This window comes from Numenius arquata, chromosome 5 (assembly GCF_964106895.1).
Source record: "Numenius arquata chromosome 5, bNumArq3.hap1.1, whole genome shotgun sequence".
NCBI lineage: Eukaryota > Metazoa > Chordata > Aves > Charadriiformes > Scolopacidae > Numenius > Numenius arquata.
This window is the reverse complement of record NC_133580.1, coordinates 10079472-10106046: the sequence shown is the minus strand read 5'-3', so window position 1 is coordinate 10106046 and position 26575 is coordinate 10079472. Positions and strand designations below refer to the sequence as shown.

Sequence of the window (26575 nt, the reverse complement as noted above, 5' to 3'; positions counted from 1 at the left end):
GAATACGTGGATATCTTTATTAAAGGCTTAAATCATTTTATATAGATATGTGGATTCTTCAAAGTGCCGCCACCTTAGTCTATGTTCTCCAGACCCTGAAAAAGAAAAAGTGTGAGCTGTATCTGCACCATTCTTGTCGCTAGTTTGCAACAGTGCATAACTGACAAGACAGTTTTATCAAACTATGATTTGTAAGTACCCAAGCTCCCACTGCCCCAAGAGTGGCCACTGCCCACCACAGAGGCCGTGGGAGCCCCGGGCTTAGGGCTCCTGTTCCCCTCCCGGCGGTACCCGCTCGATGCCCCCGGCACCTGCCTTGGAGACGTAGTACTTGTTGACACCCGACAGCCGCCGGTCTCGTTCCATCAGGGTCCACTGGTAGGGATAGCGGGCGATCCGCTTCTCCTGCGGGCACACGCGGTGCTGCCTGTCACGATCCCGGGGAAGTGGCTCCCGGGGGATGGGGGATCTCGGAGGGAAGGGGTTCCGAGGGAAGGTGGGTCCCGGGGGGAACGGGGATCTCGGAGGGAAGAGGTCCTGAGGGAAGCGGGGACGCGGAAGGAAGGGGGAAAAAGGGGGCTGGGGGGAAGCGGTGCTCCGGGATCCCGGGCCGGGCCGCCGGGGGTGGAGGTGGGAGGGGTAAGGCCCGGTCGCCCCGCCCCGCGCTGACCTTGCCGCCGTTGCACAAGCGGTGCATGTAGACGGTGGAGAGGCCGGGGATGGAGAGGCAGATGCCCATGATGGCCATGCCAGGCAGGATCTCGTACCACATCCCGACGGTCCGCTGCCGCGCCGACTGCCCTGCCCTTACCGCCGCCCCGGCCTGCCTGCGGGCACTCCCGGCCTGCCCCGCGCGGCGCGGTGCACGCCGGGGGTTGTAGTCCGGGGGGGAGGGAAGGCCTGGGTAGAGGGCGCGGTTCGTGGCCCTGTACGGCGCAGTCGCGCAGAGGCGCTGCGGCCAATGGGCGGGCTGGGCGGGGCGGGGCTGTCCGGCGGCCCGGGATGAAGGAGGACAAGGAAAACGCCAGGCCTAAGGAGCGGCGCGGGGGGCCCGCCGCCGGGCCGGGGGCCCTTCTGGGGACGGGGACCGCCACCGGCACGGACAGCAGGGGTGGCGGCGCCGAGCTCGACCGCCTGGAGCGGCCCAAGGACAAGAAGGAGACGCTCAGCAAGGTGGGGCCTGCGCGCCGCTCGGTGCGGGCCCGCCCCGCCCGCGGTAACGGGCCTCGCGCGGCGGCCGTTGGGGACGGCCGTTGGCGGGGGTGGGGTGCTGGGGTCGCCCTAACCGTCCTAACCGCCGTGCCGTAGGTGGTGATCCGGCGGCTGCCGCCCAGCCTGACGAAGGAGCAGCTGGAGGAGCACCTCCAGCCCCTGCCCGAGCACGACTACTTCGAGTTCTTCGCCAACGACTCCAGGTAGGGCCGCCGGGACAACCCTCCCCCGGGGCTCCTGGGAGCCGCCGCCAGCTGGGCCCCGGGAGGTGCCGGCCCCAGGTCAGCCCGGTTCTCTCGGTCTTGTCTTTCTGCAGCTTGTACCCTCACATGTTCTCGAGAGCCTACATCAACTTTAAAAACCAGGAAGACATAGTCCTCTTCAGGGATCGCTTTGACGGCTATGTTTTTGTCGATCACAAAGGCAAGTGAATGGCGTTTGGCTGTTCCTGGCGTGCGCAGTGTGCTAGTTGAACTTTAGAAATTTTAGAGGGACAGGCATGAGCAGCCTAAGGTGCCACTTGTAGTTTGTTTAGTTTTAGTGCAGTATTTCAAAGAACAAAGAAAATGTCTTATGCTTTGTGGAAACTAATGTGAATTGATTTTGTGTATTTCTAAATTGACTTTTTTTATGTTGTGTGTAAAACCCAGTTAAATGTGCATCAAGGTAATAGTGGTATCAGTATAAAACCAGTTGCTGTGTTACTGAAGTTAATACTTGTATTGTCATGCCTGAGTATAAAGTCTGGAAAGTGAAAGTAAGTAGGTGATGTTGCTGTCCAAACTAAATGAAGCTGAGGTTAATGATGCTACCCTCAGTGACTCTTCTCACCTGTTCTGTACGCCTCTAGCAGTGGACTTATTTTTTGGTCAGTTTTTAATCAGATTATTACTTGTTTTGGTTTACAACTGAGTGAGTCATTTTGATTCAGTGAAATGAACAGCTTGTTCTTTTAACTCTTAAGTTGTGAAAGTGCTCGGAAACAAATATTTTGTGTAATTCATTGGTTAAACATCCAAGTACGTAGTTGCCACTTGTCTTTTTCCTAAATGCACATTAGGTATTCAGTACATCTCATGTTCTTAAATTTTGCATTTCAAAATTGCTTACATTGGGTAGCACTAAAAGCTGTTAATATCTCGTTGGTAGGCCTTAAATTTACGTATTCAGCAAAAACTTTAACAAGAGTCTTCCTGTTGGCTTCACGAGGTTAAGGATTTCACCTTAAACTTTGTTTCAAGTACGTGTGTTTTACACTTCGTCCAGCCAGGTTTTTTACGTGGCACAAAGCTCTATCCACAAGATTATTCCTTATTTAGGAGGGTTGCATGACAAGGTTATAATAACACCTAGGTCTTTTAAATAAGCTGGTTTGCAGTGTAACAGCACACTGTACTTGACATACCCAACAGGAGTCCAAAGAGAAAACTTTAAAGCCTGCCTGTCATGTTGGATTTTATTTATTTTGTCAAAAAGTGAGATTTGCATCAGTTATGTTAACTTAAAATACTCTCTTCTACTTGCACAAGGAATGCATAGTCTGTAAGATGAGGCTATTACATGGTGTGGTATAGCTGAGGTGGCCGAAGTGACAGTTATGGGCAGTCTTAAATCTAGTATTTCCTCCTTGTTGTGAGTCTGTGAGTTTGCTGTTTTGTTAATGTGTTAAGAATGTTTAGTTCATGAATTCTGCTGTCTCTAAAATAGTTTTATTAAATGGCTTTCAAAATACAATAATTTTTTTTATGTTTTCCAAATAGTCTCTTCTAGTATTGCATATTTCTTGTGAGGCTTATCTTCCTGCTTTAGACATGGACAGTATACTCTCTTTTATATCTGTTTCATATTTATTTTAATATATTTTCCCCTCTTCTCTTAACAGGTCAGGAATATGCTGCCATAGTTGAGTTTGCGCCTTTCCAAAAAGCTGCAAAAAAGAAGAGTAAGAAAAAGGATGCCAAAACTGGAACTATAGAAGATGGTATAACAGCTACCTAGTTCGTTTTGCATGTGTAGACTTCAAAGTCCTAGCAGTAATTTGAATATAATGCTTTTACTGTGACACTGAAGTTTATCAATAGAACATTTGCTTAATTACATGTGAAGCTTATTAGCACTGCTTTGTCAGATGCCAATCTATTAAATATGATTGTCCTAGACAAACATAAAGCAGCAGCTCATTTGAGAGCTGCCAGCTTTCGAAAAGGTGACACACAAACAACACAACTTAGGCAAATCTAACCCAAACTTCCAGCAGTGCGCAATGCAAATTCTTTTCATACTACAGTAGATCTCTTTTTTTTTTTTTTCCCCCCCTTTTTTTTTTTTCTTTTTCCCCACCCCCATAGATCCAGAATACAAGAAGTTTTTGGAAAGCTACAGTGCAGATGATGAAAAACTGACCTCTACTCCTGAAACTTTGTTGGAGGAAATAGAGGCAAGAAACAAAGAGCTAATAGGTATGGAAATCTGTGTACTGTAGTTACATTTTTTTTTTTTTTTGTGTGCTCTAGGAAAATGTATGTGGTGTAATTTGAAGCTGTGATTTCTCAACGTGGAGGAGGCTGAATTCTTTTGTGTGCTTGCTTGGTATTTGATAAACCTTTAGGCTAATATTATTCAGTGTGTTTTATGCTCTGAATTCTTCTCTAGGTTTAAGTTTTATATGATAACCTTCCTTCCTGTTTTAAATTGCTAACCAGATGTTTGTTAGCCAGACTAGGACGTGGAGTGACTGCATTTCAGTGAGATGCAGTGATGTTTAATGCAAAATGCTGTGAGTGGTGATGTTCCATGCAGGCACAAGTTAAAAAATATTGTGGTTGGGTAAAATATCACTAAAATGACCAGAATGCTCTTTTCAAGCATGTTACAGATATCTCTTTTAAAGTGAGAGAATCTGGGAGAAGCCTAATGCAAAGTGAATATCCCTTTACAGATAGGTGTACTGGATATTTTTTTAGTGTCCTAAAGAAGTTTATAGAATCCTAATAGCTGCCAGTGTCCAGAGATAGGATTGAAATACTTGTTTTACTGCTGTAATGCTGGATGTGAGAGGAGATAGGCTGGATAATCCAGAAGGCTTCTTCGTTTCACATAGGGTTTTCTTGTAGGTATTGCAGTATTGGATAATGTAAATGGTTTACATTTTGGTTTTATATGTTCTTTAGCTAAAAAGACTACTCCTTTATTGAACTTCTTGAAAAATAAACAGGTAAGACCTATCTCCTGAATCTTCTTGTTGCTTGCAAGTATAACTTGCTCATTTAAAGCATAGTTGTGTATATTGCAATGTGTATCTTGATATATTGCTGTCCTTTATTTTGAAGAAGCTTTTGACCCAAGGTTCCTTGTTAACATCTGGTTCACATATATTAAAGCTACTAGAACGCTGGCCTTTGTAGAAATGGTGGTGCTTTTTGTACGTTCCGGTTGCAGCTAAACATCTCCGTGGCACTGCCAAACCAGATCCCATTTTAATGCTTTCATTTTTAATGCAGTTGTGGCTGAGGTTGCTGTAGATGATCTTTTTCCTAGCACATAATCTCATTTTAGCTTTTAGCAATGGAAAAAATCACAGATGGGGCAGATCCAATTAAAATTAAAATGATAAAGGCTGAGGCCAGTGTTGTGTTTGGAGTTTTTTGGTTGGTTTTTTTTTTTTTTTTTAAGACAGTATAAATCAAGGCTTATGAACAAGGCAAAAAAAAACCCAAAATGCTGCTGTAACATGTTCAGATTCACAACAGAACAACAGAGATATTGGGACTTTTCCTTTCTTTCTTTTGCCCTTTTAAAATAAGGATGGTTTTGAGGCGAGTTACTTGGTGATGAAATACTTTACCACTTTGTGGCAGGGTATCTTGTTGGGCTTAAAGGGATATTTTCTAGTGTGGAAATACACTATTTCTCTTTGCTTTAACATACACAGAGACTGAGAGAAGAAAAAAGAGAGGAGAGGAGGAGAAGAGAATTGGAAAGGAAAAGACAAAGAGAAGAAGAAAGAAGAAAATGGAAAGAGGAGGAGAGAAGGAAGAGAAAAGAAGCAGAAAAACTGAAGAAAGTAGACAGATGCCCAGAAAAAGAAAGAGACAGATCAAAAGATGAACCAAAGATTAAGGTCTAGAACAGTTCTTTATTATAAACTGTTACACTCCCCTTCCCCTATTATTTGTATATCAGTCTCTTAAAATGTGCTTTGAGTATTGTGTGAAGAATCACATGAGTTCGATGTTAGTAAATTACCACTTTTTTGTAATATTCAATGTTAGGCATTGTAAAGGTTTACATGCTGTAATGCTTCATAGTAATATTTAAAGCTGTTGTCATGTGACTGTTGTACATGCCGTGGTAAACGGAATCGTGAATTCACTATGGAATGGAGCCTATTTTTAAGCTTTCTAAAATGGTCTGTTTTAGGAGAAAAATCCCAGTTTTCTCTATGGATTATGCTTACTCATACACTCCAGCTTTTAGAAATACTGCGACTTGCAGTAACATTACTTTAATGTTTATTTCTTACTGGACTATGGTTCCTTTGATGCAATTTCGGTGTTGTGCCAGACAATATGTATTAGAGTGAGCTTTTTAGTTGAGACTTCTGTTTTCTTTGTAGCTACTTAAGAAGCCTGAAAAAGATGAAAAAGACTTGGAGAAAAAAGAAAAATCCAAGAAACTGGAAAAAGAGACTCTGAGGGAGGAAAAAAATGCGAGTAGTGCATCTGCCAAACGATCTGATGGGGAGACAAAAGAAGAGAAGGCAAAAAAGTATTCTAGTACTTGCTATAAATATATATATGTATATATAACTTGTTTCCTGATCGTACCGAGGCTTGAGCTGCTCTGCCATGATCACGATTTGAAATTCCTTTCAAATTATTTTTCTGATATAAGGTATGGGATGTATTCTCTGTGCAGTTCACATCCCTGTGATTACAGAAAGCTGTGTGAATTACCTGACAGTTCTTCACCAGTGAACAAAGTTTGATATTTTTGCAACTCACTGTAGGAAGTCCACAAAAGAAGCCCATGTGTAGGTGACCTGCAGCAGGCTGTGAGCGCTGTCCTTGCAATGAGAGAATTATAGCCATGGCAAGAGGAAAGCTGTACTCCAGTTAGTAGTCCCTTTAAGTCTTGTAAACGGTCAAAGTGGAAAGTGTCATTCTCAGCAGCTCCGTGGTCTGTTCAAGGTTCAGTGCTTCCATGTGAGAAGTAGAGATGAGACAGAGAAATTCAGGTGTTTTCCAAAGCCAGAGGAGACTCGGCCAGCGATGTGAGTAGAAGGCTAGGAAACGCTAGCAGTCAGCGTCATCTCTGGTTATCATGCATGACTCAGGTTATTACAGCTTCCCAAAAGCTCCCTAGAACCTACCACTCTGTCGTCTTCGTATTGCACATTTACACCAGTATTACATTGATCTCCCAGCTCTATTTGATGAATCTTTTGAGCTTCATTTTCAGTTTTGTTTTCATACAGATCAGAAGATGAGTGTGTAAAGGACTACAGGGACCGAGATAGAGATTTTGAAAGAGACAGAGAATATGAGAGAGCACAGAGGGAGAAACTGAGACGCCAAGAAGAGGAGCGTCGGAGGCAGAAAGAGCGCTTTGAGAAAGAGAAGGTTTTTAGAAGAAAAGAGGAAGAGGTGAAAAAGGAGAGAGACTTACTCAGAGAAAAGGGAAAGAAAAGTGATCTTACAGACTTTACCAGCAACACGGACAAATCTGAGAAAGTAACCAAAGATGATAAAAAAGAGGATACAATTAAGAGGGATCGTATCAGAAACAAGGTGCTGGATTTCTTTAAATTCATGTGTTGATTCATAGGGACCAGTTTGTGGGTTTTAGGACAAAAGCGCTTCAAGGAAAGAACCATGTGGTTTCTCTGTTGAAACTTCTCCCTGTTCTAGTGACAAACTCTGCCATTGCTGGAGAATTTGCCCACTTGTCCACTAAATTTGCTAAGCTGCTTGTGATATTTCTTGTCACTGTATAGGAATTAAGGTAGCATGGGCTAAATTGTAAAGACTCTGATCCCTTTTTGTTTGCTGACTTATGCCATAGGCTGTATCTTTAAGGTGTCAGTAGAGCAGCAGTAATGTACGTGTATCTCTGCTGATGGTATACATGCCTGAAAATACATCTTGAAGTGGGAGTGGGATTGAACAGTCCCTCCAAAACAGGGATGAGACTGATGCATGCAGAATGTGACAGAAGAGGTCCTGCAGACTGAAGAAATGATGTCTTTAGTTTTATATACTCTGCAAATCTGTTTTTGCAGCATCAGTATGCAAATTTTCTGTGTCACTTAAGGCATTATCAGGTTCAAATGAAACTCAGGTTTTTGAAGAAGCTTTGAAATTGGCTTGTATTCTGAGAGGGTGAGCTGAACTCGTCTCAAGAGGAAACTCTTTACGAATAACCTCAGCTATGTGCAATGTTCTTTGTGGCTTGAACAGGGATGTTGCCTTACAACAGAGACAACCTTGATTTGAGACAGTTGAAGTTACGTTTGCCACCACGGTGGAATAATTTCACTTAGAAGACCTTGAAAAGTTTGAATTTGAGCCATTTCTAATTACACTGATGCCATAATAACCATGATAGCATGGGGCTATGAAAGAGTCTAAATAGTCTTGATTTATTTCAGGATCGCCCAGCAATGCAGCTGTACCAGCCAGGAGCCCGAAGCCGAAGCAGACTGTGTCAGTATGAAGAGAGTGCTGGGAAGCCCGCAGATCAGGGGCCGGACAAGAAGCCAGAGAGTGAGACCAGTAATGCGAAGGAGGAGGAGTGACTAGCATGCAAGCCTTATGTGTTCTGACTGTCTGTGCAGCCAAAGAGCATGTACTACGCAATCCAGAAGTGCCTTCGAAGTGAAGAAGGAACACAGGAAGAAAAGGGGGCATTGTGCTGTTGGATGTTTCTGGTTAAAGAACCTCAGTTGTAGATTCGGAATTTGAAATGTTTTCTCATTGTATTTTCAGTTATTTGAATTTATTTTCCCAGCATCTAACTACAACAGAGAAGAGAATCTTTGCAAAGTAGAAAGACTTTATGGCCTTAAGTATGATAATAAATGAGTCATGCGGTCAGGAGGAGATGACACCTGGATCTAGAGCCAGAGCTTTACTGTGAGGTGATCAGAGCCAGTCTGTGACACGCTTCAGCAGAGTGGGCTTGAAGTTGGCCGGAGTTAACGCAGGCGTTGCTGTGTGGTGTGGTGCTCCCTCCTGAGGCAAAGGTAGCTAAACTGTGTCAGTCTGGCATGGAGACAGGTACGCAGGCGGGGGCTGTTGAGGTGCTGGTGCACAGGAGCCCTCTGGCACGTGAAGAGGAGAACGTCTGGCCTTACAGTGGTGGTGTCAGGGAGGGAGAGACCTTCCTCTCCAGTGGTTCTCGGATAAAGTAACTGAGTTGGAGTGTATGAATAAGCTGGCTTAATATTGGATATTTCTTGAAAAATTCTCATGTAAAGTCTACCTACGTTGAAATGCTTATTTTTAATCAAATGTAGCTGGTTTGAGCATCCTGTTCTTTTCCAGTATTCTCCCTTCTCTAGAGTCTGAAATGTTTCCTAACTCCTGCCCTCTTGGTCCTGCTTCCTCTTCCCTCATCATCTGAAGTATTGTTTTGCAGCCCGGAAAGAGACTTCACCAATAGCAGCTCCTCCTAAGCTAGCGAACTTTAGCCATAGCTATTTTGTACTAAAACAAATAAACTCGCAGAAACTCGTGCTGCCGTCCTCCCTCACTGAGCTCCGTCTGCGCCGGGCCGCCAGGGGGTGCCGTGACCGCGGAGCCTGCGCCGTCCCCGCCTCGCTGGCCGCTCCCTCCCGCCCTTTCCGCCTCTTCCGCCGCCGCCATCGCCGGGACGCCGGGCAGCTCAGCGCCATGGTGAGACCATCGGCCGCCATCCGCCGCCGTGCCGCGACACCCCGAGCCCTCTCCCCGCCGCGGGATGGCTTGGGATTCCCGGCGGGCAGGCCCCGCGGGGCGGGAGGGCTCCGGGTGCGGCTTTCGCGTTTCCCAGCTCGCCGAGGCCTTGCGGCCCACCCGCCGCCTCACCGCGGTGCCGGTGCCTCGCTGTGCTGAGCTCCCGCGGTACGGCTGGACTGGGCCCGCCCCGCGGCACTAACGGCTGCTCTCTCTTTCAGTCGTCCCACAAGACGTTCAAGATTAAGCGGTTCCTGGCTAAGAAGCAGAAGCAGAACCGGCCCATCCCGCAGTGGATTCGCATGAAGACGGGCAATAAGATCAGGTAAGGAGACCGGCGGCCGGCCTGTGAGGAGCTGCGGCCTAAGGCGGTGGAGTCGGGAGCTGATTGTGTAAAAGCGTTTATGCAAGAAAATTGCAGTTTTGTGGTCGCGACCGCCGTACGAGCACAGATACCAGCTCCACCGGATACCGTCGGCCCCTTGCCTTTTCTCGAGGCGGCGTGGGGCTCCCATGCTGTTGCCTTCTGTAGCAGTTCAGTCCATTCCGGTGCTCTGCAGCTATCCACGGGTGTCCAGCGATGATACGTGTAAAGTGAAAGTGTTAACTGTACGTGTGGGTAATTGATTGCAGAGTTTGTATTCTGGTATTATCTCTGCTTCAGACGTTCCCCTTCCCAGCACCTTCGCCCTCTCTCCGAGCTGCACCTCTGTGTTCCTGCGTTTTCAAGGAACAGCATCTTGCAGAGCGTGGGTGTTCTGAGACACAGAAGGTGGTGTGTAAGGGAACAAAGGGCTCGTTGGGTGTATGGGAGGTAAAATCGATAGTATAAGATCCTTGGCATGTCACTGCAGAATTAATTTGCAGCAGTTCCTTTTTGTTTGCCTGTAGTGTTTGTTTTCAAGCGTTACATTTAGGAAAATGCAATACTGTAGAATACTAGGTAAGTGTGAGGCGTTGAGGCGTACAGAAGGCAATGCATTTCTGAGCCCTGTTTTAAAACCTTCAACCAATATAGTTTGGTCACTCGCGCTGTGCAGTTAGCTTTTTACCTCATATGCTCCCGTCTCTAGACTATTTAAGGGAACAGGATTCTTTATCCCAGATGATTTTTTGTCCTAAGTAGTGCTGAGAGTGATAGTAGCAGTGGCTGGCTCAGGCAGAGAAACAGCACGGTTGCCAGGCTCTGTTCCTGTTACTTTCTAACTTAAATCTTTCTAGGAAAAATCAGTGGTGTGTTCCCCAGTCTGTATTCTTGTCTTCCAGATACCAGCTTACAACGGGGTTCTGTTTTAGCTAAATTGCAGTACTTTGGAATACTTTATCATGGGGCAAAATAATGAACTTTTGTCTTGTGGCACTTCAGTACCTCGGTCCTGAGTTTTATCCAAACTGTGGTAAAGCAGGCTGCAATTACAGTGCTTCATTCTGTGGGAGTACTGCCATTTCCCTGCTGAGAGTAACTCTGTTAATGCTGTCTTTGGTTTCAGCTATATGGGTGCTGAAACCGTTTGTTCTTAACATGTACAAGTACGTACTCATAAATTAATATATTCTCCTGGAAGAGGGCCTTTTCCATACACTGCTCTGCTTTTGTATTTTGAACAAAAATTATACTTTTTGTCTTAGACCCTGAACTACATTCAAGAGGTAGTTGTCATTGGACAATCAATACAAGATCACAGGTCTTGTCTCCCAAAGAGGAGGTAGGATATTCACATGCCAGTGCTGACACATTTCTGCAGGCATCTTTATCGCTTCGAGGTTTAGATTCTGTTGCAGTAATGTGCTAGTTGGTTAGTGAATGAAGAAAGCTTAAAAAAATAAGTACATAGCTAATTATTGTTGGCAGGTTGCCACTATAGCACATAAGAAAGGTTTCAGTCCTTTACTGTTGAGCTAATACAAGGTGGTTTCAGTCCGCCTGGATCTTCAAATGTGTGTGTGCACTTTGCTAATTTACACTGCTTTTGTCTTAGGTACAACTCCAAAAGGAGACACTGGAGAAGGACCAAACTGGGCTTGTAAGAGAGACTGTCTCCTGGGAACTCTAATAACACTTGTCTTTCTGCGTCAGATTGATACACCCCATACGCTGTTCGGCGACCCCCAAGTGATTCCTTCTGTAGCGCTGGACTGCAGTCCCCAGTGTTTTGGTTGTGGATTTTTTTTTTTATAAGCTGGTCTGGGTTATTGATGTTAACTGGGAAAATCTTGAACTAATTTGCATCTGAAACATGAAGACTGTGTTCTATTAGTGTTCTTTCTTTCAGGCACCATCATGAGTATTGACAGTGTACAGGCTTACTAATAAATATGGACCTGAATGACTTGGTTGAAATTATTTTGTATGTATATATGGTGGGATAGTAATAGAGAGCAAAAGCTAACATTACTGGAATATAATCTCACTTAGTGTGAGAAACCTTGTCAGCTCTTTTCAGACAGAATAGGTTGTGTCTTCCATTTCACTTACTGTAAGCCTGCGAGAGCAAAAAAGAGATAGGTTTGAAAAAGGCAGACTTCACTTAATGATCTGTAGACCCTTATGGCTACAGTAACTCTGGATTGTCAGCCTCTTACTGCTTAACCCCGGGGAAGACTCTGGATTACATTTCTGGTGGATTTATGAAATGCTACTAAGAAAAATAAGCAGCAGTGTCAGAATTTGTTAAAGTTGGGTGTGGGCCCTGCGCCTGCATCAGCGGGAGCTGCTCCCGGGTAGGATGTGGGGCAGGGAGCCCTTGGAGCCTGGGGTGAAGATCCTGGCTGGGGTGCGGGTGCGGTGGAATCGTCAGATGAAAGTTTCACTTGGGAGGTAGAAAAGGAGGAGGAAAAGGAAGAATACAGCAAGGGCAGTGGATAGATTTATCTCCTACAAAATGCAATACTCTCATAGTAGTACATAGTACCTGCATGTTCCCTGGAATATGCAGTAATCTTTTCCTGAGTTGTTTGGAGCTGTGTGTTGGCTTGATCAAGTCAGGCTTGATGCCAGCAACAGGTGCAGCTTAATTTAAAACATTCTCAGCAGAAAGGTAGTAACTCAAGATGTTGCTCGAAGGAAGAGTTAGCAGCTGTTTCAAAAAGGGCAGAGAAGAAAGAAGAGATGAAACTTCTCGGAGTAGTCCACACTCCAGCTCCCCGACGCTGGCGTCCTCCACTGGGGCATGTGGAACATCACCAATTTACTGCAGGGATGTGGAGGAGGCTGTGGCTCAGCACCGAGTCCTGCGTGGCTGCTGCTCCTTTCCCTTCACCCGTGCAGACCTGGTGGTCAGCGGGAAATAACTGAAGGTGCCGGCCCGTTCTCGGATGTGGCTGGGGCAAAGCCCATCCTGAGGCTTCAGGCTGCGAAGGTGCTGTTGTCGCTTCCGCCTGCTGTGGTGGCTCAGTTCCTGGGTGGCAGCTTCCTGAGGAAGCTTTAGGCTGCCACACCTTCTGTGTTGCTGCTTTTCATGTTGAAGGTAAATAGATTTATCTCCTTCACGTTACAATTTGTAGCAAATCGTGCTGGGCAGCAGCATATGCCAAGCACGCGTCAACGCATAACAAATACACACCTCTCGGAGCTCATGGCAGTCCCTCTCTCCTGAGGTGTGCTGGAGGTTTCTGTGAGCACAGGAGAGCAAGGCTGGGATTTTTACCAACTTCAGGACACTTCAGAGGTATCTTCTAGCATCTTTTCCTGTCTTGTAAGACTCTAGCTTCTACTTCGTTAGCGGGGGGAAGCAGTAAGTCACTGCAACAGGAAGGCAGCAAGCAGCATTGCCAGAGATGTTTCAACAGAGGCCCACGTGCTGCAAACACTTTTACCCCAATGTTTTTTAAAATGTCTTCTGTGCTCTTTTCTTTGAAGCAAGTGTTTAGGGAGTAACAGCACTGCTAAGGAGGGAAGATTGGCCTTGGAGCTCTGCAAACCACCCCCTGCCTCTCCCCATCACCGCTGCTGGCAGGAAAAGCTGCCTGCAGGGTTCCTCCTTAATTGTGTTGATGAGGACCTGGCTGAGGAGGAAAAAAGTAATTTTATGGACTTAAGAATGAAGAGAGACAGTTTTCTCCGTGGCATTTGTGGGAAAGCTTTCCTGAGCAATAGATTGAACTATTTATTACAATTTATTAGATAGCACAGTAATGGCTGTAATAGGGAGACTATTTTTATTAGATGGAAGCAGCTTCTACAAAGGAGCTGCTTTGGAAAATAACCCCTTATATTATTTTTCCCTATTTGACTGAATCTGCTTTTCAAATTGGTCATTAAGGGATAACATGGAGTAAATTTAGTACAAATTAAAATTGGGTTAAAATCAATCTTCTGCAGAACATTAACCAACACAAATATCTCTGGGTTTGAATGAATTCTGTTGTTCCTGTGGCAGCTCTCTGCCCTTTCCTTCCCTGTGGGAGTTGCGGAGGGGATCCAGGATCTCCATAGAACTGGCCTAACACCCAATAACTGAGACATCAACAGATCGGTTAAAGAAAAAAAAAATTAAACAATTTGGATATTCTAGTCCATTAATTTCGGTGAATAGGCTTTTGTTTTCTGAGTGAGAAGCAAAGTTAGAGCTGGTTGTATACTTGAGGAACATTTTGAGATGCGTCTGTATTTCCAAACTGACTGCCCCTCTGTCGGTATGAAAATAAACTGCGGGAGCCAGAGGGGTGGGGGGCTGGCAGTGGCGTGGTGTCTGGGGCAAACACAACATACAGCAGCAAAAAGGGTACTGCGATGTGAAGAGGATCCTTTTTTTTGCTCTGTGGAGAGGAACCCTTGCAGGGCTGGGGGTGGTGTTGATGAGTATGTTGTAACACCACCCAGAGAAGCAGGGCTCTGGTTTTGCTTCCTCTCAAGTGCCTGCCTAATATGCCTCAGAGCAGGATACAGCTCCAAACCCACGACCAAGCGGTGGGGGGAAAGCTGCCTTTAGGGGGTTTTGGTTAGCTGTCAAGGCAAGTACTAAAAATCATTTAGTCCTAAGTGTGGCATTTGCCAATTAAATTTTGCTTTCGAATGGAACATTGAAGTCCGGGTTTCCTGGTGGAGCGTGACTAAGGTACAAATGCCAAGGAAACAGCTCCTTCAACGGCATTCTCACTAACTCCGCTGTTTACTCTGTGCCTTACTCAGAGGAGGATGTAAGAGCCGGCCCGCCCCCTTTTCCCAACAGCAGGCTGCTGCCAGAGGGTGACAGAGGACTAACAGGTCAAAAAGTATTTCATCTGACATGCACCCACCTTTCATCAGCAGCTCTTTGGTTACCAGAACTAAAGATGGCAAGTGGGTTTTTTTTTTGACCTCAGTGCTTTTCATGGAGTTTGTGCTGGTGTGACCAGACTTGTTAGAAGCCAGCCAGCTGTCCTGTGGCCTGCATGTGGCCAAAGAAGTTCTGGAAGGAGCTATGTTGCCATAGTATTTAATTTATTAGAGTTAAAGCATTACAAAAACAGTGTAGATCAGGCATTAAATCCATTCTGTGTGTTTTGTGTGTCCCTGCTGCTGACCTCAAGTCATTAAAACAATGTTCAGACATATCTATCTGTCCACCCAGTCACCTGGACTATCCACTCATCTGGAGGCTGCTCTTCCACGTATCGTCCACTGCAGACTGGGTTATCCCTGTGTCTGAGCAGCATCTCAGAGCACAATCTGAATATAAATGGGGTTTGCTCAGGGTCTGTGAAACCCAAAGGCTGAAGTTGCCCCGAGGAAGTTCTCTTTCTGCATCAAGGTGCGAATTCACCCATGCAGCTGGGCCAGAGATCATCTCAAGTCCCTCGGTCACCTCTGCAGACCCCCAGAAAGGCAGCTGGAAAGAAACCACAACCCCTCTCTGACATGAGGTGTCTCCGCAAGGGCTGCTGCTCTGCAATCGGGAACAGAAACTCCCCGGTTACTCTCTGAGTCACTTCTCAAATGGGACTGCTATTTAAGGGTGCAGAAATGGTCTCATGCTGATGAAAAAGAGGAAGGGGCCCTTGTTTTTCTGAAGATGTTTTGAAGCAGCCCTGGCCTTTGAGAATGTGAAAAGCAAGTTGAAATCAGCTGGGCAGAGCTCCATTTGGTGAACAAAACACAAGCAGGCGAGCAGAGGCTTTGCCCTTTTAATTCAGTTACCAGTACATACATGTGGGATTATTATGCTGCTGTAGGGATGTTTCTCAAGAGTTTCATTTTTGAGCATGATCTCAATAGCAAGAAAGATAATCTCACAGTCTACCTTTTCCATGGTTTTGAGCAATGAATCATCTTTCCAGCACTGCAGCTGGACTCCAGCCCCTGCAGGAGCCATCACATGCCACCCAGTGTCCCTCCTGCCTCCTCCATCCCCAGTGGGGCTGAGTCTCTCAGGCTCCCCTGGACGGGGGGTCCCTAGGGAAGGGCTGCCAGGGGGACTTGTCTTGCACTTTGAAAGACTTCTCTGGGCCCAGCCGCCTGTGGTAAACCAGGCATTCCAGCTCTTGCTCTACTGAGAAACGGCTTTATCTGTCATAAAAAAACAGGAACCCAGAGGAGGCACATGCAGCAGAGACCCTGGGGTCTCACAGGGGGCTGGAAAGCATTTGCAGCTCGGTGGCATGGTCTGCTTGTCTGTACCCGCTCTCCCTGCCAGCAGAGAAGCGTACATAAAAAAGCATTGGGGGTGTTATTTCTGAAGCCATAGTTGCTTCTCCATCGTCAGCCCATTGCCAGGCCTCTGGCATCTCAGGAGTATGGTTGTGAAATATTTCATTATATTCTGCCAGTGTCTCTATCCAGGCACCTAAGGCACCATGACCAGTCCACCCTCACAGCCTTGCTGGGAGCCAGGGCAGTGCCGATGTCCTTGTTTAACAGGTGGAAGAACCAACTCACTGGGTTGCTGCTTAACCAACTGCAGTCACACGCCGATAGTCTGGGATAGGCAGCCCAAATGTCCACCCCTGACCCCCCAGCATGGTACACCACCTCCTGTGGTGGGTCTGCTTTCCCCCATGGGCACATGAGGTGTCGGAGAAGCAGCTCCCTGCAGCAGGGCCAGCGCTTGAGCCCCTGCCATGGGGCTCTGCTGGGCTGTGGCAAGGAGTCCCCATCAGCAGGGGGCAAAAACTCCTCCGGGGCTGTGTGGGTTTTTGGAAGGGCTGTCCCCAAGCAGTGCTCCCGATGGCCGTGGTTGCCCACACACTCACACCAGCACAGCCCCAAAAGACCACATGAGACCTGGGGTGGCTGTGGTGCCTCCATGCAGGGGGTTAATCCCCACTTGGCCAGGATTTTGAGTGCTGGCCCTCGCCAAGTTCCCAGCTCCCTTCAGGCTTGTCTGGCTGCTATTCAGCTTGGGTTTGCAGGCAAATGGGCCAGGGGAGCTTCAGCGCTCTTGGAAGAAATTGAATGCCTGTCTGACAAAGCCTCGGAGGGTCGACAGGCTCCAGGAGCGTTGGGCTTTCCCCTCAGCCCCAGAGTCCACGCAGTCCCGCCCTGCCCTGGCCTCTCTGGATGACTTACAGTTGTTGTTGGTGTTGTGAGAGCACAGCTGGACCAAGTCCTCCTCCAAGGCCCCCGCCAGCTCCTTCAGCTCCCTGGAGGTGTCTGCCCTCAGGTACTGCCAAGCCTTGCGCCCGTTGTGGTCCCTGCAGCTGGTGTCTGCCCCATAGGCTCCCACCAGCACTTTGATGAGCAGCTCGTGTCCCTGCAGGGCGGCCAGGTGCAAGGGGGTGAGCCCGCCGCTGGCTGTGGGGATGTTCACGTTGACAGGATAGCCCTTCTTCTGGGCATGGGAGATAACCTGGATGAAGCGCTCATGGTGGCCGTGCTTGGCAAGCCAATGGAGAGCGGTGAAGCCAGTCACAAAGTCTTTCCTGGTCAGCAGGCTGGGGTCCAGGTCCAGCAGCCTGACAATGTTGTCTGCGTCGCCCTGGGCCACCGTCAGCAGCCACTCATGCTCCAGGGGATCAAGGGCAAGGGACAGCACCTCAGGGCTCTGCTCAGGCTTCTGCTCTTGTTGCGGCCCTGCAAGGACACTGCTGCTGTTAGATGTCTTCTGAACGGTGGAAAAGCGCTTGGTGGTGCCGGGGCTATTGCTCTGCAGGAGGATTTCCTTCAGCTCCTTCCTCCGGGTACTGCCAAAGCCGACGGACAGCCTGCCCGCAGTCCTACCCCAGCTCCCCGGGCCCTGGCTGCCCCGGCTGAGGCTTCTGGTGGTGTCCATCTTCTGCAGTGGGTGGAAACGCTCCCTGCTCTCTGTGGCGGCTGGCCAGAGATGGGACTTGCGGGCTAGGCTTCTTGCTTGGGGCTGGGAGGCTTCCAGGAAGGCGAACGTCTGGGCGATGCCAGCTACCCTCTGCCCTGCCGAGCCTGGCTCCCGCTCCTGCTCCTGCCGGGCCATGGTGGTGGCTCCCCCGGGGCTGGCCGGCCACCCGGTCCCCCGCAGGCGCAGCCCGTGCTCCCCAGCTCTCACCCCACGCTTCCTGCCCCGGCGTTAGGCGAAGGAGGAACCAACTCTGTGTGGCGGGAGGGCACACCAGGCACGGCGGCGGATCCGCGGCGCTGCCGCACTGCCGGGGCGGTGCAGGCGACCTTTGGTCACGTTGCGGCTGCCGCCGGCGTCAGGAATGGCCGTGGCCACGGGGTTTCTGCCCCCCCCCGAGCCCTGCTGGCCCATGGCGTCACAAAGGGAGAGCGGGCATGCGGGGCCACCGGGGCAGGCAGAGGCGGGGGGCCCTGGGCAGCCCGATGCTGGTGTTATAGAAAAAATTTGATTAACTGTACTCCTCTTTGAATAGTCTTGTTTAGCATTGGTGGCCTAGCATAAGCAGATAAAGTAGCTGAAGCCTTAGGCTGCAAGAGCTGACCAAGCGTAAACTTTCAATAAAACTCCTAACAAAGAACTCCCTGAATTCCGTGGAATGAAGAAGATGAGGACCAAGGAGGCAATTCCAGGAGAATGAAGTAACTTCAGAAGGCGGCCAGCCCAGCCACAGTGAAAACCAGTAAGAAACCAAGAGACCACTGACCAGAATTAGGTGGTTGGACTTGGGGATGGGGTGATGGGTGGAACGGGTGTAATTGAGAGGCGTGAATTGGGGTGGGGATCCCTCTCCGGAGACACCCAGTGCGAGCCGTAACCAAAGAACTAATGAAAGACTAATTGGAAACATTCACTCGGATTTGGCATTCTCAGCAGGATTCTAGGGTCAGACCCCGTTATGTGCATAAATCTGTAACACTGGTCCCAGGGACACTGTTGCTGGCCCCGGTGGCACCCCGAAGCCCCAGGTGCCTTGCTGAGGCACCTGCTTTACACATGCCCCCCCAAATTGCCCCCCACTATTGTAATGTTTCTCCTTGGTGCTGTGCTCGGGAAGGCCGAGTTTACTGCCCCAAGGGGCCGCTTTCCCAATGGCCGGCGGGTCTCTCTTGTCAGGGAGACCCAGCCCAGGGCGGTGGCTCGGGTCCCTTTGCCACCCAGTGTTTCAGCCTGGTGGCCCTTTTGCCTTCTTCTCTTGCTGTGTTTCACTTCCCAGCAAGGCCCCATGCCCGGCGCTGTTGGCAGCAGCAGCCACCAGCAGTTTGTACCCTAATCTTGTTAGGAATCAGGACAAACTCCTCTGCCCCATAAGCCTCCACTCCTGTTTCTCCCAAGGGCTTTCTTATCCGTGACTCCTCAGACACCCATAGCACGGCTGAACTGTCACCAGGTGGTTTTGCAGCTGGTCAGACAGCTAAAAGCCACACCAGCCCTTTCAACCCTTTTCCTGTGCCTTTCCTCAGCTTTCGCCCTGCCCCGGGCTGGGCATCAGCTGTCGAGGGAGCTTTCCCTTTCTCCAACCTCTTGGACCAGTTTTTTTGGGATGCCTGGGGAGCTGGCGTCATCCCATAAAGCCCAAACAACTGGTGGTGAAAACATAATTGTCCCCTAGCTCCCTTTCGGGCACTGCCTGGTTTTGTCACCAGCTGTTGGTGGCTTCTGTGGGCTCAGAGAGGCAAAGGACTCGACCCACAGAGCCGTGGGATCCTGGGGAACGGTTTAAAACACTTGTTGGGTGTCAGCTGGGGAAAACAAGGAGGGAAATGGGGAATGAGGGCACCAATGGTGCAAAGCAAAGTGCCCACTTAGGGCCACTCTGGTCATGCTTGCTTCAGGGACTGGTTGCACTGGTGGGCTCTGATTGGGCTAAAACTGGGTGTCAACCTTGGGGGCTCTAGTTGGGGGTCCTAGGGGCTGGGAGAGCGATCTGCTTTGAGTTTCCTCTCTCTCAGCCTTTCTTTGGTGCTCGTGCTGGTGTCAAATGAAGGGAAACCCAAGCGGCACCAGCTGTACCCTCACGATGGGTTTATCCAGCTGCTGCCCGCCAGGCCAGGGGCTGAGGCCACAGGGCCGGGGAAGGGGCTGTGCTGCCACTGGAAGAGAAATGGGCGCAGCCGCCTTCGATGGGGTTCCCCGGCGAGCGCTAACCCTCCCCACGGGCCTCGGGGAAAGCACGCAAAGGACACCGACATTTTATTTCAAATAGCAAGGGGCTGACACAGCCCGGGAGACCCTTACATGCAAAGCACAGACGCCAGCCTGGCCTCCGTGCTGAACGGCTCTGCCCTGGCCTTGTCCGGGCGTGCGGCCCCCAGTCTCCCCCCGGGCCTGCCCGGAGGAGTCACCGCGGGGGGACCCATCGCCGTGCCGGGGGCGGGCAGGGGCCGGGAGAGGCCGCGGTGGCAGGCAACCCGCCGGCCTGGCGAGGGCTCCAGGGGCTGCGGAGCCGCCACCCGGGAACTCTCCCGCCCCGACTCCGCTCGCCGCCGCCGGTCCCCTCAGCCCTCCGCGACTCGCGCCCGCCACACTGTGGCCGCGGCCCCGCCCGCAGCCCGGGCTGCACCATGGCGGGCGGCCGCGGGGGGGAACGGGCAGGCCCTCACCTCCCGCAGCGGGGCGGCGGCGGCGGGACCGGCGGGACCGAGCCGGGCGAGGCGGCGGCGAGGCGGGGCGGGGGAAGCGGCGGGGTGCGGGGCGGGGTGCGGGGCGGGGCCGGGCCCAGAGGCGCGGCGGGTACCCCCCCGCGCGGCGTGGCGATGGGCGCGCCCGGAGCCGCCCGCCCGGCCGGGGCGGGCCCTGTGGCGGGCTGGCAGCGATGGCGGCGGCCGAGGTGGCGCGGCAGGTGGGAGCGGGCGCCGGGCGGGCCGGGCATGGCCGGGGCGGCGGGCGGCAGCGCCTGGCATGGCCGGGGCGGCGGGCCGGGGCTGGTAGGGCTGGGCCGGGCCGGGTCAAGGTGCGCTGGGCGGGGTGGGGGCACCGGCCTGGGGCCTCCCGCGGGCTCCGGGGCGGCGGCCTGCCGGGGGCTCGGGGGCCGCTCTGAGGGGAGCCGGGATTACCTGGGGAGGGGAGCTTTGGGGTCCCCCCCGTTGGCTGCGGGGCAGCAGCCCGGCCTGGCGACCTTGGGCTGCCGGCTCAGGGATGGGCCCGGGGGTCTTGCCGTGCCGGTCCCTCCGTCCCTGGAGCCTGTCCCAGGGACCCGCAGCGTATCCCGGGACTGGCGGGACTGCTGTGCTGGGGAGGCCTCGTCCTGCACCCTAACCCTGGGCTGGGGGCCCCTCACCGGGCCAGGGTGCGGTAGTGGGGGAGGCGCTCCTTGGCATCCCTGTCTCTCCAGGGATGCTGTTCTCCTCCCAGAGACACCAGCAATCCCGTGCTCCATAGTGCGTGATGCAGGGAAGGTCATAAGTCTGGCACTCTGTGCCGTGGAGGAGCCGCGGGAGCCCGCGCCCAACATCGACACCACATCTGGACATCAGCACCACATCCCTGCTGAGCTTTGTCCCTGAGGGTCCCCCCTGCGGTGTCATCCCCGGCTGAGGCACACCGATGCTTGCCTGCCTTCCCAGCACGGCGCCAAGCGCTCTGTGTGCCTGCAGAGAATTATCCAGAAGAGGAGCAGAGGGAGTTGAGCCACCTCTGCATTTGTTAGAGAAATGCTAAGGAGGCATCTGTAATGCGTTTGCATGCAGAAGCGTTTTGTCTGTGATCTGATGGACGTCCAACTTTCATGTCCATGGGTTAGTACAGAAATAGTACTTGAGATGAACACTTGCTGTTTTGTCTTCAAAGCAGTAGGTTTTAGCATGGACCCAGTCTTGTTGAACGGGTAGATGTAGCCATTCCTTGCCAGTTTGTGATGTTATTTCCTCCTGGACATACCCATTGCCTTGTGTGTGACTGCCAAGGTATGTAAAGTGACTCATTTGCTCCCCTGTCTTTTGAAGAAATTGAGCGTTAGGCTTTCCTAAGATAATGTACAGGAGTTTTCAGACATCTGCTTGTGGCCTGAAATGAATTATGATAGAGCATAGGCTCTCTTCCGAGGCAAAAGGGAAAGCTAGGTGTGAGACAGACATGAAATCAGTGTGCTGCAAATTGAAAATGTCTTTGTGCAGACAGATGACTTGTCAGCCCAGGTCTTGGGCATCCAGCCGTGGCTGTGGTTTGTGGAACAATCAACCTTGATGTCCTGGCAATGCAGAGGCCGGCTCTGTGTGTGCTGGCGGGGTTAAACACATGCAAGATCTGGGGCTGGGTACATTGGGGAGTTGGGGTCACCACCTTGCCTCTGTCCCAGGAAACCCTTGATCTAAACCCACATTTATTTTGGAGATGGTCGGTGAAAACCCTTCTTCCCCAGACAGGCAGGGTGGTCCCATCACTGCCGAGCTGAGTCCCTCTCCAGTCCTCTTCTGGCACGGAGCATGCAGGATTTAAATGCTGAGACACACAAGGGATGTGTCCATCCTGCTCCCTGTGGGTGGATGATGGGTGCAGAGGGACGGCTTGCCAGGCACTAAGTTACAGTCTCTGTAGGAACAGGTCAGAAAAATCATTAAGATTACTGATACAGATATGTATTTTTTAATTGCTGGAGGATACTTCTCCTGGGAATGTATCCAAGCAGTGTGGTGTTTCTACAGCCCTTTGTCAGGGGCATAAAGAAATGTAATCTTAAGGGCTGTCAGAATTTGAGATTTCGGAAGCACTTGACCGTTGGTGAATGTTGAATGGCTGAATGATGCAATGCGCCTGAAGAGGGTGGTCAATGGTCAGGAGCTTTGGTGAGACATTTCTTGCTTTCTGTGGGGGCTGATTCAGAAGTATTTCTCTCCCACTTTGCTGTTGTTTTTCTTTTATATGTGTCCTGACGATTTGTTATCAGCCAAGCAAGGAAAAGAAATACAGAATCTTTATCTACATTTTACATTACTGCTTTGCATTTATCTTGTGGAGGATGTTTATACTGTCTGCTGGATAAATCTCTCATTGCATAAGAGAATTACACACTTGTACAAGTGAGAAGTAATTGGTACAAGTGTTGCTCTAATTTGTTGTTTAATCAGAGCCAAATGCAGTCTGGGGAAGTGGATGCCATAACGCTGTGGTCCTGAGAAGGGATCTGATGTTGTTCTGGCTTAAAGATGTTGTGAAAAACTGTGGTGTGGAAACCTGAACTCAGGTTATGCCTTGCTTTATGACTTGATATTTACTTCTTGTGCAAGAGTTGTGTCGGGTATAGGGGTTAACCCCTCGGGTCTCAGCTTTACGGGGTGGCAGAGGGGCAGGGCAGTGGCTGCTGTGAGCACTGGCAGCGGTGGTGGAGCTCTGTGAGTGTTGCTTGATTTGTTTTCATTGAGGATGGTGCTGTTGTGTTTGTTGCGGCCGTTTGGAAATCCTCTGAAGGAAGTCTCCAGGCCTTGGCATCTGAAGTGATTCTCATCTGGGGAGAGGTGGGAAATTGTGTCTGAAGTACTAAATGTCAGCTGTCAGCCTCCTAAACAGAAACACTCTTTTCAGTTAGATGCAGAGCAAGTATTGTACTGCAGTCTTTGGGAGCATTTCCTTGTTGTGTGGGCCTCATTTAGACATTGTGTCCCTTGGGTTCAGAGCTGTAGCATTTTTTATTTGCTGTGCTCTGCCTGAAAATCACCAAGTGGAGGCTTTTCCTTTGCCATGGTGTCCTTTTTGGTTGCTGCCTTAGTCCAGGCCACCAGAAATTGTCCTGAATATGGAGCGTTGACATTTGTGATGAGCAGCACCATTGCGTGTCTCAGGGAGGATGCTCTGCTTTATCTCCACAAAGTGGTAACAGCCTCTTGGGGCTCAGAGAACATCGGGAGCTGACAGCATTGTACCAACTTGTGGTGTAAAGCAGATCAAGGCAGAGAGGCACATTCAGCAAGATTTTCCTCTAATCTTTTTTTCATCCCAAGAACCCTAAAGCGATTCAAACACCTGCAGTCTAAATCTTACCCATTTTATGTAAATTAATATTTGGGGTGATTTATTATGACACCTCTGTATTTTTCCATATATTCCTGGTAGTTCTCTGTAAGAATTAGAGTACACAGCAGTGGTTTCTGTGGCATGGAGAAACCCTAACGAAAAGTGTGTAAATCCTCCAAAGACAGGGAAAAAATAAAATAATGGCTACTCCAAATGGCTACTCCTTACGTTCACTCTGCAGTAGCCCTGCCTGGTAATGCAGCAAGAGAGCGTGTTGCTCTTTTTGTTCGTCTTGTTTGTGGCAAACACGCTTTGCTTCCTCCCAAGGAACAACAGCCCATTGTATCCTGGGGGGGGTCACTCTGCGTACATGGGGAAAAAAAAGGCATCTGGTATGTTGGTGTGGTGCCAGCGTTCACACTGGCTTCCCAGAGATCCCGTCTTTGTCTTCATTCCAAGAAGATGCTAACTTTAAAATAGAGAGTATGGAAGGACTCTCAGCCATCCAGCTCTCAATGATGCTCGTGGAAAAAGCCCTCACGCAGACAATAGTTGAACATTTCTTACCTTGTTGGTACCTCTTCATATGTTTTGAATTTGACCTGAAAGATTGTTTTTGAAGATAAATAATGGAAGATAGCTCTTGAACATCCTTTTCAGCAAAAAGCTTATAAGCTTAACATATTCTCCTTCAGTTTTGAACAAGGTAATCCAAATCTACATTTAATGTACAGGCAGGATGACTAATTGCTGTGTTCATATGTTGTTTTTGATGATGCTGTTTATATATAGCAGCGTTCTGGATACAGACACTTCTTGGTGCATGAAGACTGGTGACTTGCACTGTTCCTTGGTGGATCAGATAGAAAATGTTTGTGTTCTCCCCCCAGGTTTGGTAATTGCTGACAACTTTCTGATATGTGTCAAAACCGGTCGACCTTAAAACATTATTTCTTATTTCTCTTTTTTCACTGCATCTGATCTCTTGATGCCTTGGCCAAGCAGGCTTTGGATTTTTAGCACAATATACCTTAACACGAAGGCTCAGCTGCTGTGACTGGAAATCAGATTTTGTGGTACTTATTTCCTGGCCTGTAGCAGATGTGAAGTGTGGTTTGACTGCGTTATAAAACCACAGGTGACTAGAAAAAGAGACTACAGGAAATGACTTGCAGGCTAAATTCTATGCCTCCTCTCAGCCGAGAGTGGCTTAACTTCTACCGTTTATTTTGTTCCATCTGGATCACACTTATATTTAGGGATGAGGAGAAGATTTGTTCTTAATGAGAGCCTACACTCCTGCCCACGCTTCCTGGGGAGAGTAGTGTTCAAACAGTCTTCCAACGGTGCAGTTCTAAGGCTGTGTATTAAAAATGCACTTGATATTTCTCCTTCCCCAGGAGCAGTCCGCATGTGGTTCTCTCCTGTGCCTTTGCGGCCTCTGTCCACCCATCTGTTCTTCACGAGGGCCATGGTGCTCTCACTGCAGATCAGACACTGCCATGAGATACCCCAGTGCTGGGCCTTTGTTTTGGTGAAAGCACTTCAGGAGACCTTAGGTGTGTCATCGCAAAATCTGCGTGCCTGATGGTCTCCCTTTCTTCTGCTTTAGCTGTTTGTTTGTGAATTGTTGGGCCTTGGAGCTGTATCCTCAGAAGGCAAAACCAGAATCTGCCAGGGAAGTCAAGGGCCTTCCTGATGAACATGTTGTTTGGAGGCAAGGTGCTCAGGAATTAATAAAGCACCATATTTGGTGAACATCTTGGCAGGAAGAGTCAGACTAATACACAAAATATGGCTAAGGGGAAACATATTTACACATCACAGGGTGGTAAATATGGTTAATGGCTGAAGTGTATTTGGAGCCTCATATCTGACAAAAAACCCCACACCAGCAAAACAGTAACAAGGCAAGTAATTGTACTCTGATAGGCTACTGTAGTAAATGCAGTCCTCAGGGATGTTTTCCTAGCCTAAAATACCAGTGCCATTAACAGAAGAGGGAAAACCTGTCCCTACAAACAGGCTTTCTAGATATGTGGAAACAGGATTCTAAAAGAAGTTAAAAATTACACCCTATTATACTATTATTATCAATTATTATATTATTATTATATATTGCCTTTTGGCTGTAGTATTTCTTGCAAACTGATGATGTCTCTGAAAGGCCAGAGGGGAGTTTTCTGTATTTGACACTAAAATACATTGTTAAGAAAAACGTTTGCTCCAGAGAGGGAAATACCTTTTTGGGGGACTGCAGGAGGGGAACTTTGCAGTACACACAAATACACGGGCTTAACACTTAATCTCCATTTTGCATCATGCCATTTCTGAGGTTGAGCCTCTGTGTGCAGTTTATTACTGTCTGCTGTGCAGGTTTGGGACCCGGAGCGCCTTGGCCTACACCGGCCTTTGTGCAATGGCCAGGTGAAAATTTCTGGCCCCACTCCAGAAGCAAGTGGCCATGCTGGATGTGGAGCATGGAGTGAGATGGAGCTCAGCCCTTCCACTTCCCGGGGCAGAAAGGGAACGCCTGGCCGGGGAGACCGGGTTAGTGGTGTCGGGCACAGGAGAGAGCAGCTCCTCGTGAAGCCGTTTGGGTGGCCGGGCAGGAGCGGCCCATGCTCCCCAGCAGTCAGGTTTGGGTATTTCTGCTCCCAAACCCCTGCGCAGGCTCCCTGAGAGAGTTGCATGGTTACGAGCAGCTCAGTTCTGGACAGTTTTTCTCAACTTTTGTTTTCCTGTTTGGTTCCTAGCTTTGAAAGACACACTCCAAAGCTTGGAGAAGACCTGCTTACCTTGCATGGTCTGGCCACCTGCCCATGCAAGCATCTTCCTTGCAGCTTCCTTCAATGATCCCTGATTTTCTGCTGCTAATGGCCATTTTATAGATTTGAACACACTCCTGTTGGCAGTCTGAGATTTTCATCTTCGCAACAATATGGAAGATATTGCTGTGTTTGATAGCTTGAAGACTATTCTCTGCTGTTTCGGTGCTACAGCACTTGAGCTTTGCAGAGGCAGCGTGTTTGGGTTGTTCAATTACTAGATGTAGGTACAGTTTCCCTAACTGTTTCTAGCTAGTTTCTGTAATTGCAGCTGTGAATGTGAATTACATGTGAGTTACAATTCCCATTAAGTGAATTGTAATAATCTTATAGGAGGAGGCATCATTAATACATTCCTTTGCAC

General features: G+C 49.2%; 5 protein-coding genes and 1 non-coding gene across 10 annotated transcripts in view; 4 read left to right on the top strand and 2 right to left on the bottom strand.

Moving 5' to 3' along the window:
• NDUFA1 (NADH:ubiquinone oxidoreductase subunit A1) lies at positions 1-845 on the bottom strand. The gene is made up of 3 exons (XM_074148268.1): positions 671-845; positions 316-405; positions 1-95 (listed from the first exon to the last, which is right to left on the bottom strand). Exons 1-3 carry the CDS (start codon positions 770-772, stop codon positions 75-77), a joined length of 213 nt encoding a protein of 70 aa, XP_074004369.1. The 5' UTR covers positions 773-845; the 3' UTR covers positions 1-74.
• A 117-nt stretch (positions 846-962) lies between these two features.
• UPF3B (UPF3B regulator of nonsense mediated mRNA decay) lies at positions 963-8947 on the top strand. The gene is made up of 10 exons (XM_074148267.1): positions 963-1173; positions 1309-1415; positions 1529-1635; positions 3095-3193; positions 3561-3671; positions 4383-4426; positions 5144-5332; positions 5828-5979; positions 6689-7001; positions 7862-8947. The coding sequence occupies exons 1-10, from the start codon at positions 1003-1005 to the stop codon at positions 8006-8008; spliced, it is 1440 nt and encodes a 479-aa protein (XP_074004368.1). The 5' UTR covers positions 963-1002; the 3' UTR covers positions 8009-8947.
• Positions 8282-11783, top strand: RPL39 (ribosomal protein L39). The gene is made up of 3 exons (XM_074148269.1): positions 8282-9107; positions 9368-9471; positions 11126-11783. Exons 1-3 carry the CDS (start codon positions 9105-9107, stop codon positions 11172-11174), a joined length of 156 nt encoding a protein of 51 aa, XP_074004370.1. The 5' UTR covers positions 8282-9104; the 3' UTR covers positions 11175-11783.
• On the top strand, positions 10546-10678 carry LOC141465135 (small nucleolar RNA SNORA69). The gene has a single exon (XR_012463267.1). It is a non-coding gene; the product is annotated as a small nucleolar RNA SNORA69 (small nucleolar RNA).
• A 4712-nt stretch (positions 11784-16495) lies between the features above and the next one.
• Positions 16496-17512, bottom strand: SOWAHD (sosondowah ankyrin repeat domain family member D). The gene has a single exon (XM_074148358.1). The coding sequence runs from the start codon at positions 17510-17512 to the stop codon at positions 16496-16498; it is 1017 nt and encodes a 338-aa protein (XP_074004459.1).
• Positions 17513-20198: 2686 nt separating this feature from the next.
• The window catches only part of SEPTIN6 (septin 6), a 31599-nt gene continuing 25222 nt past the window's right edge, over positions 20199-26575 (top strand). For 3 of the 5 annotated variants that reach the window (XM_074147508.1, XM_074147507.1, XM_074147509.1), the window contains exon 1: positions 20221-20276. In XM_074147508.1, coding sequence (XP_074003609.1) covers positions 20250-20276 — 27 coding nt within the window. In that variant the 5' untranslated portion in view covers positions 20221-20249. Of the gene's footprint in view, positions 20287-26575 lie in introns of all 5 variants that reach the window. The other 2 variants (XM_074147506.1, XM_074147505.1) reach the window with 2 other exon arrangements.

What these genes read in the sequence shown, in the direction of transcription:
- NDUFA1 (XM_074148268.1), bottom strand. Translation starts at nt 772, where the DNA reads ATGTGGTACGAGATCCTGCCTGGCATGGCCATCATGGGCATCTGCCTC. An exon ending in GCTTGTGCAACGGCGGCAAG is followed by an intron (nt 406 to 670) that starts GTCAGCGCGGGG and finishes GTGTGCCCGCAG; the next exon opens with GAGAAGCGGATCGCCCGCTA. An exon ending in ACAAGTACTACGTCTCCAAG is followed by an intron (nt 96 to 315) that starts GCAGGTGCCGGG and finishes TTTCTTTTTCAG; the next exon opens with GGTCTGGAGAACATAGACTA.
- UPF3B (XM_074148267.1), top strand. Translation starts at nt 1,003, where the DNA reads ATGAAGGAGGACAAGGAAAACGCCAGGCCTAAGGAGCGGCGCGGGGGG. An exon ending in AACTGGAACTATAGAAGATG is followed by an intron (nt 3,194 to 3,560) that starts GTATAACAGCTA and finishes CCACCCCCATAG; the next exon opens with ATCCAGAATACAAGAAGTTT. An exon ending in AAGATGAACCAAAGATTAAG is followed by an intron (nt 5,333 to 5,827) that starts GTCTAGAACAGT and finishes TTTTCTTTGTAG; the next exon opens with CTACTTAAGAAGCCTGAAAA.
- RPL39 (XM_074148269.1), top strand. An exon ending in AAGACGGGCAATAAGATCAG is followed by an intron (nt 9,472 to 11,125) that starts GTAAGGAGACCG and finishes CTTTTGTCTTAG; the next exon opens with GTACAACTCCAAAAGGAGAC.
- SOWAHD (XM_074148358.1), bottom strand. Translation starts at nt 17,512, where the DNA reads ATGGCCCGGCAGGAGCAGGAGCGGGAGCCAGGCTCGGCAGGGCAGAGG.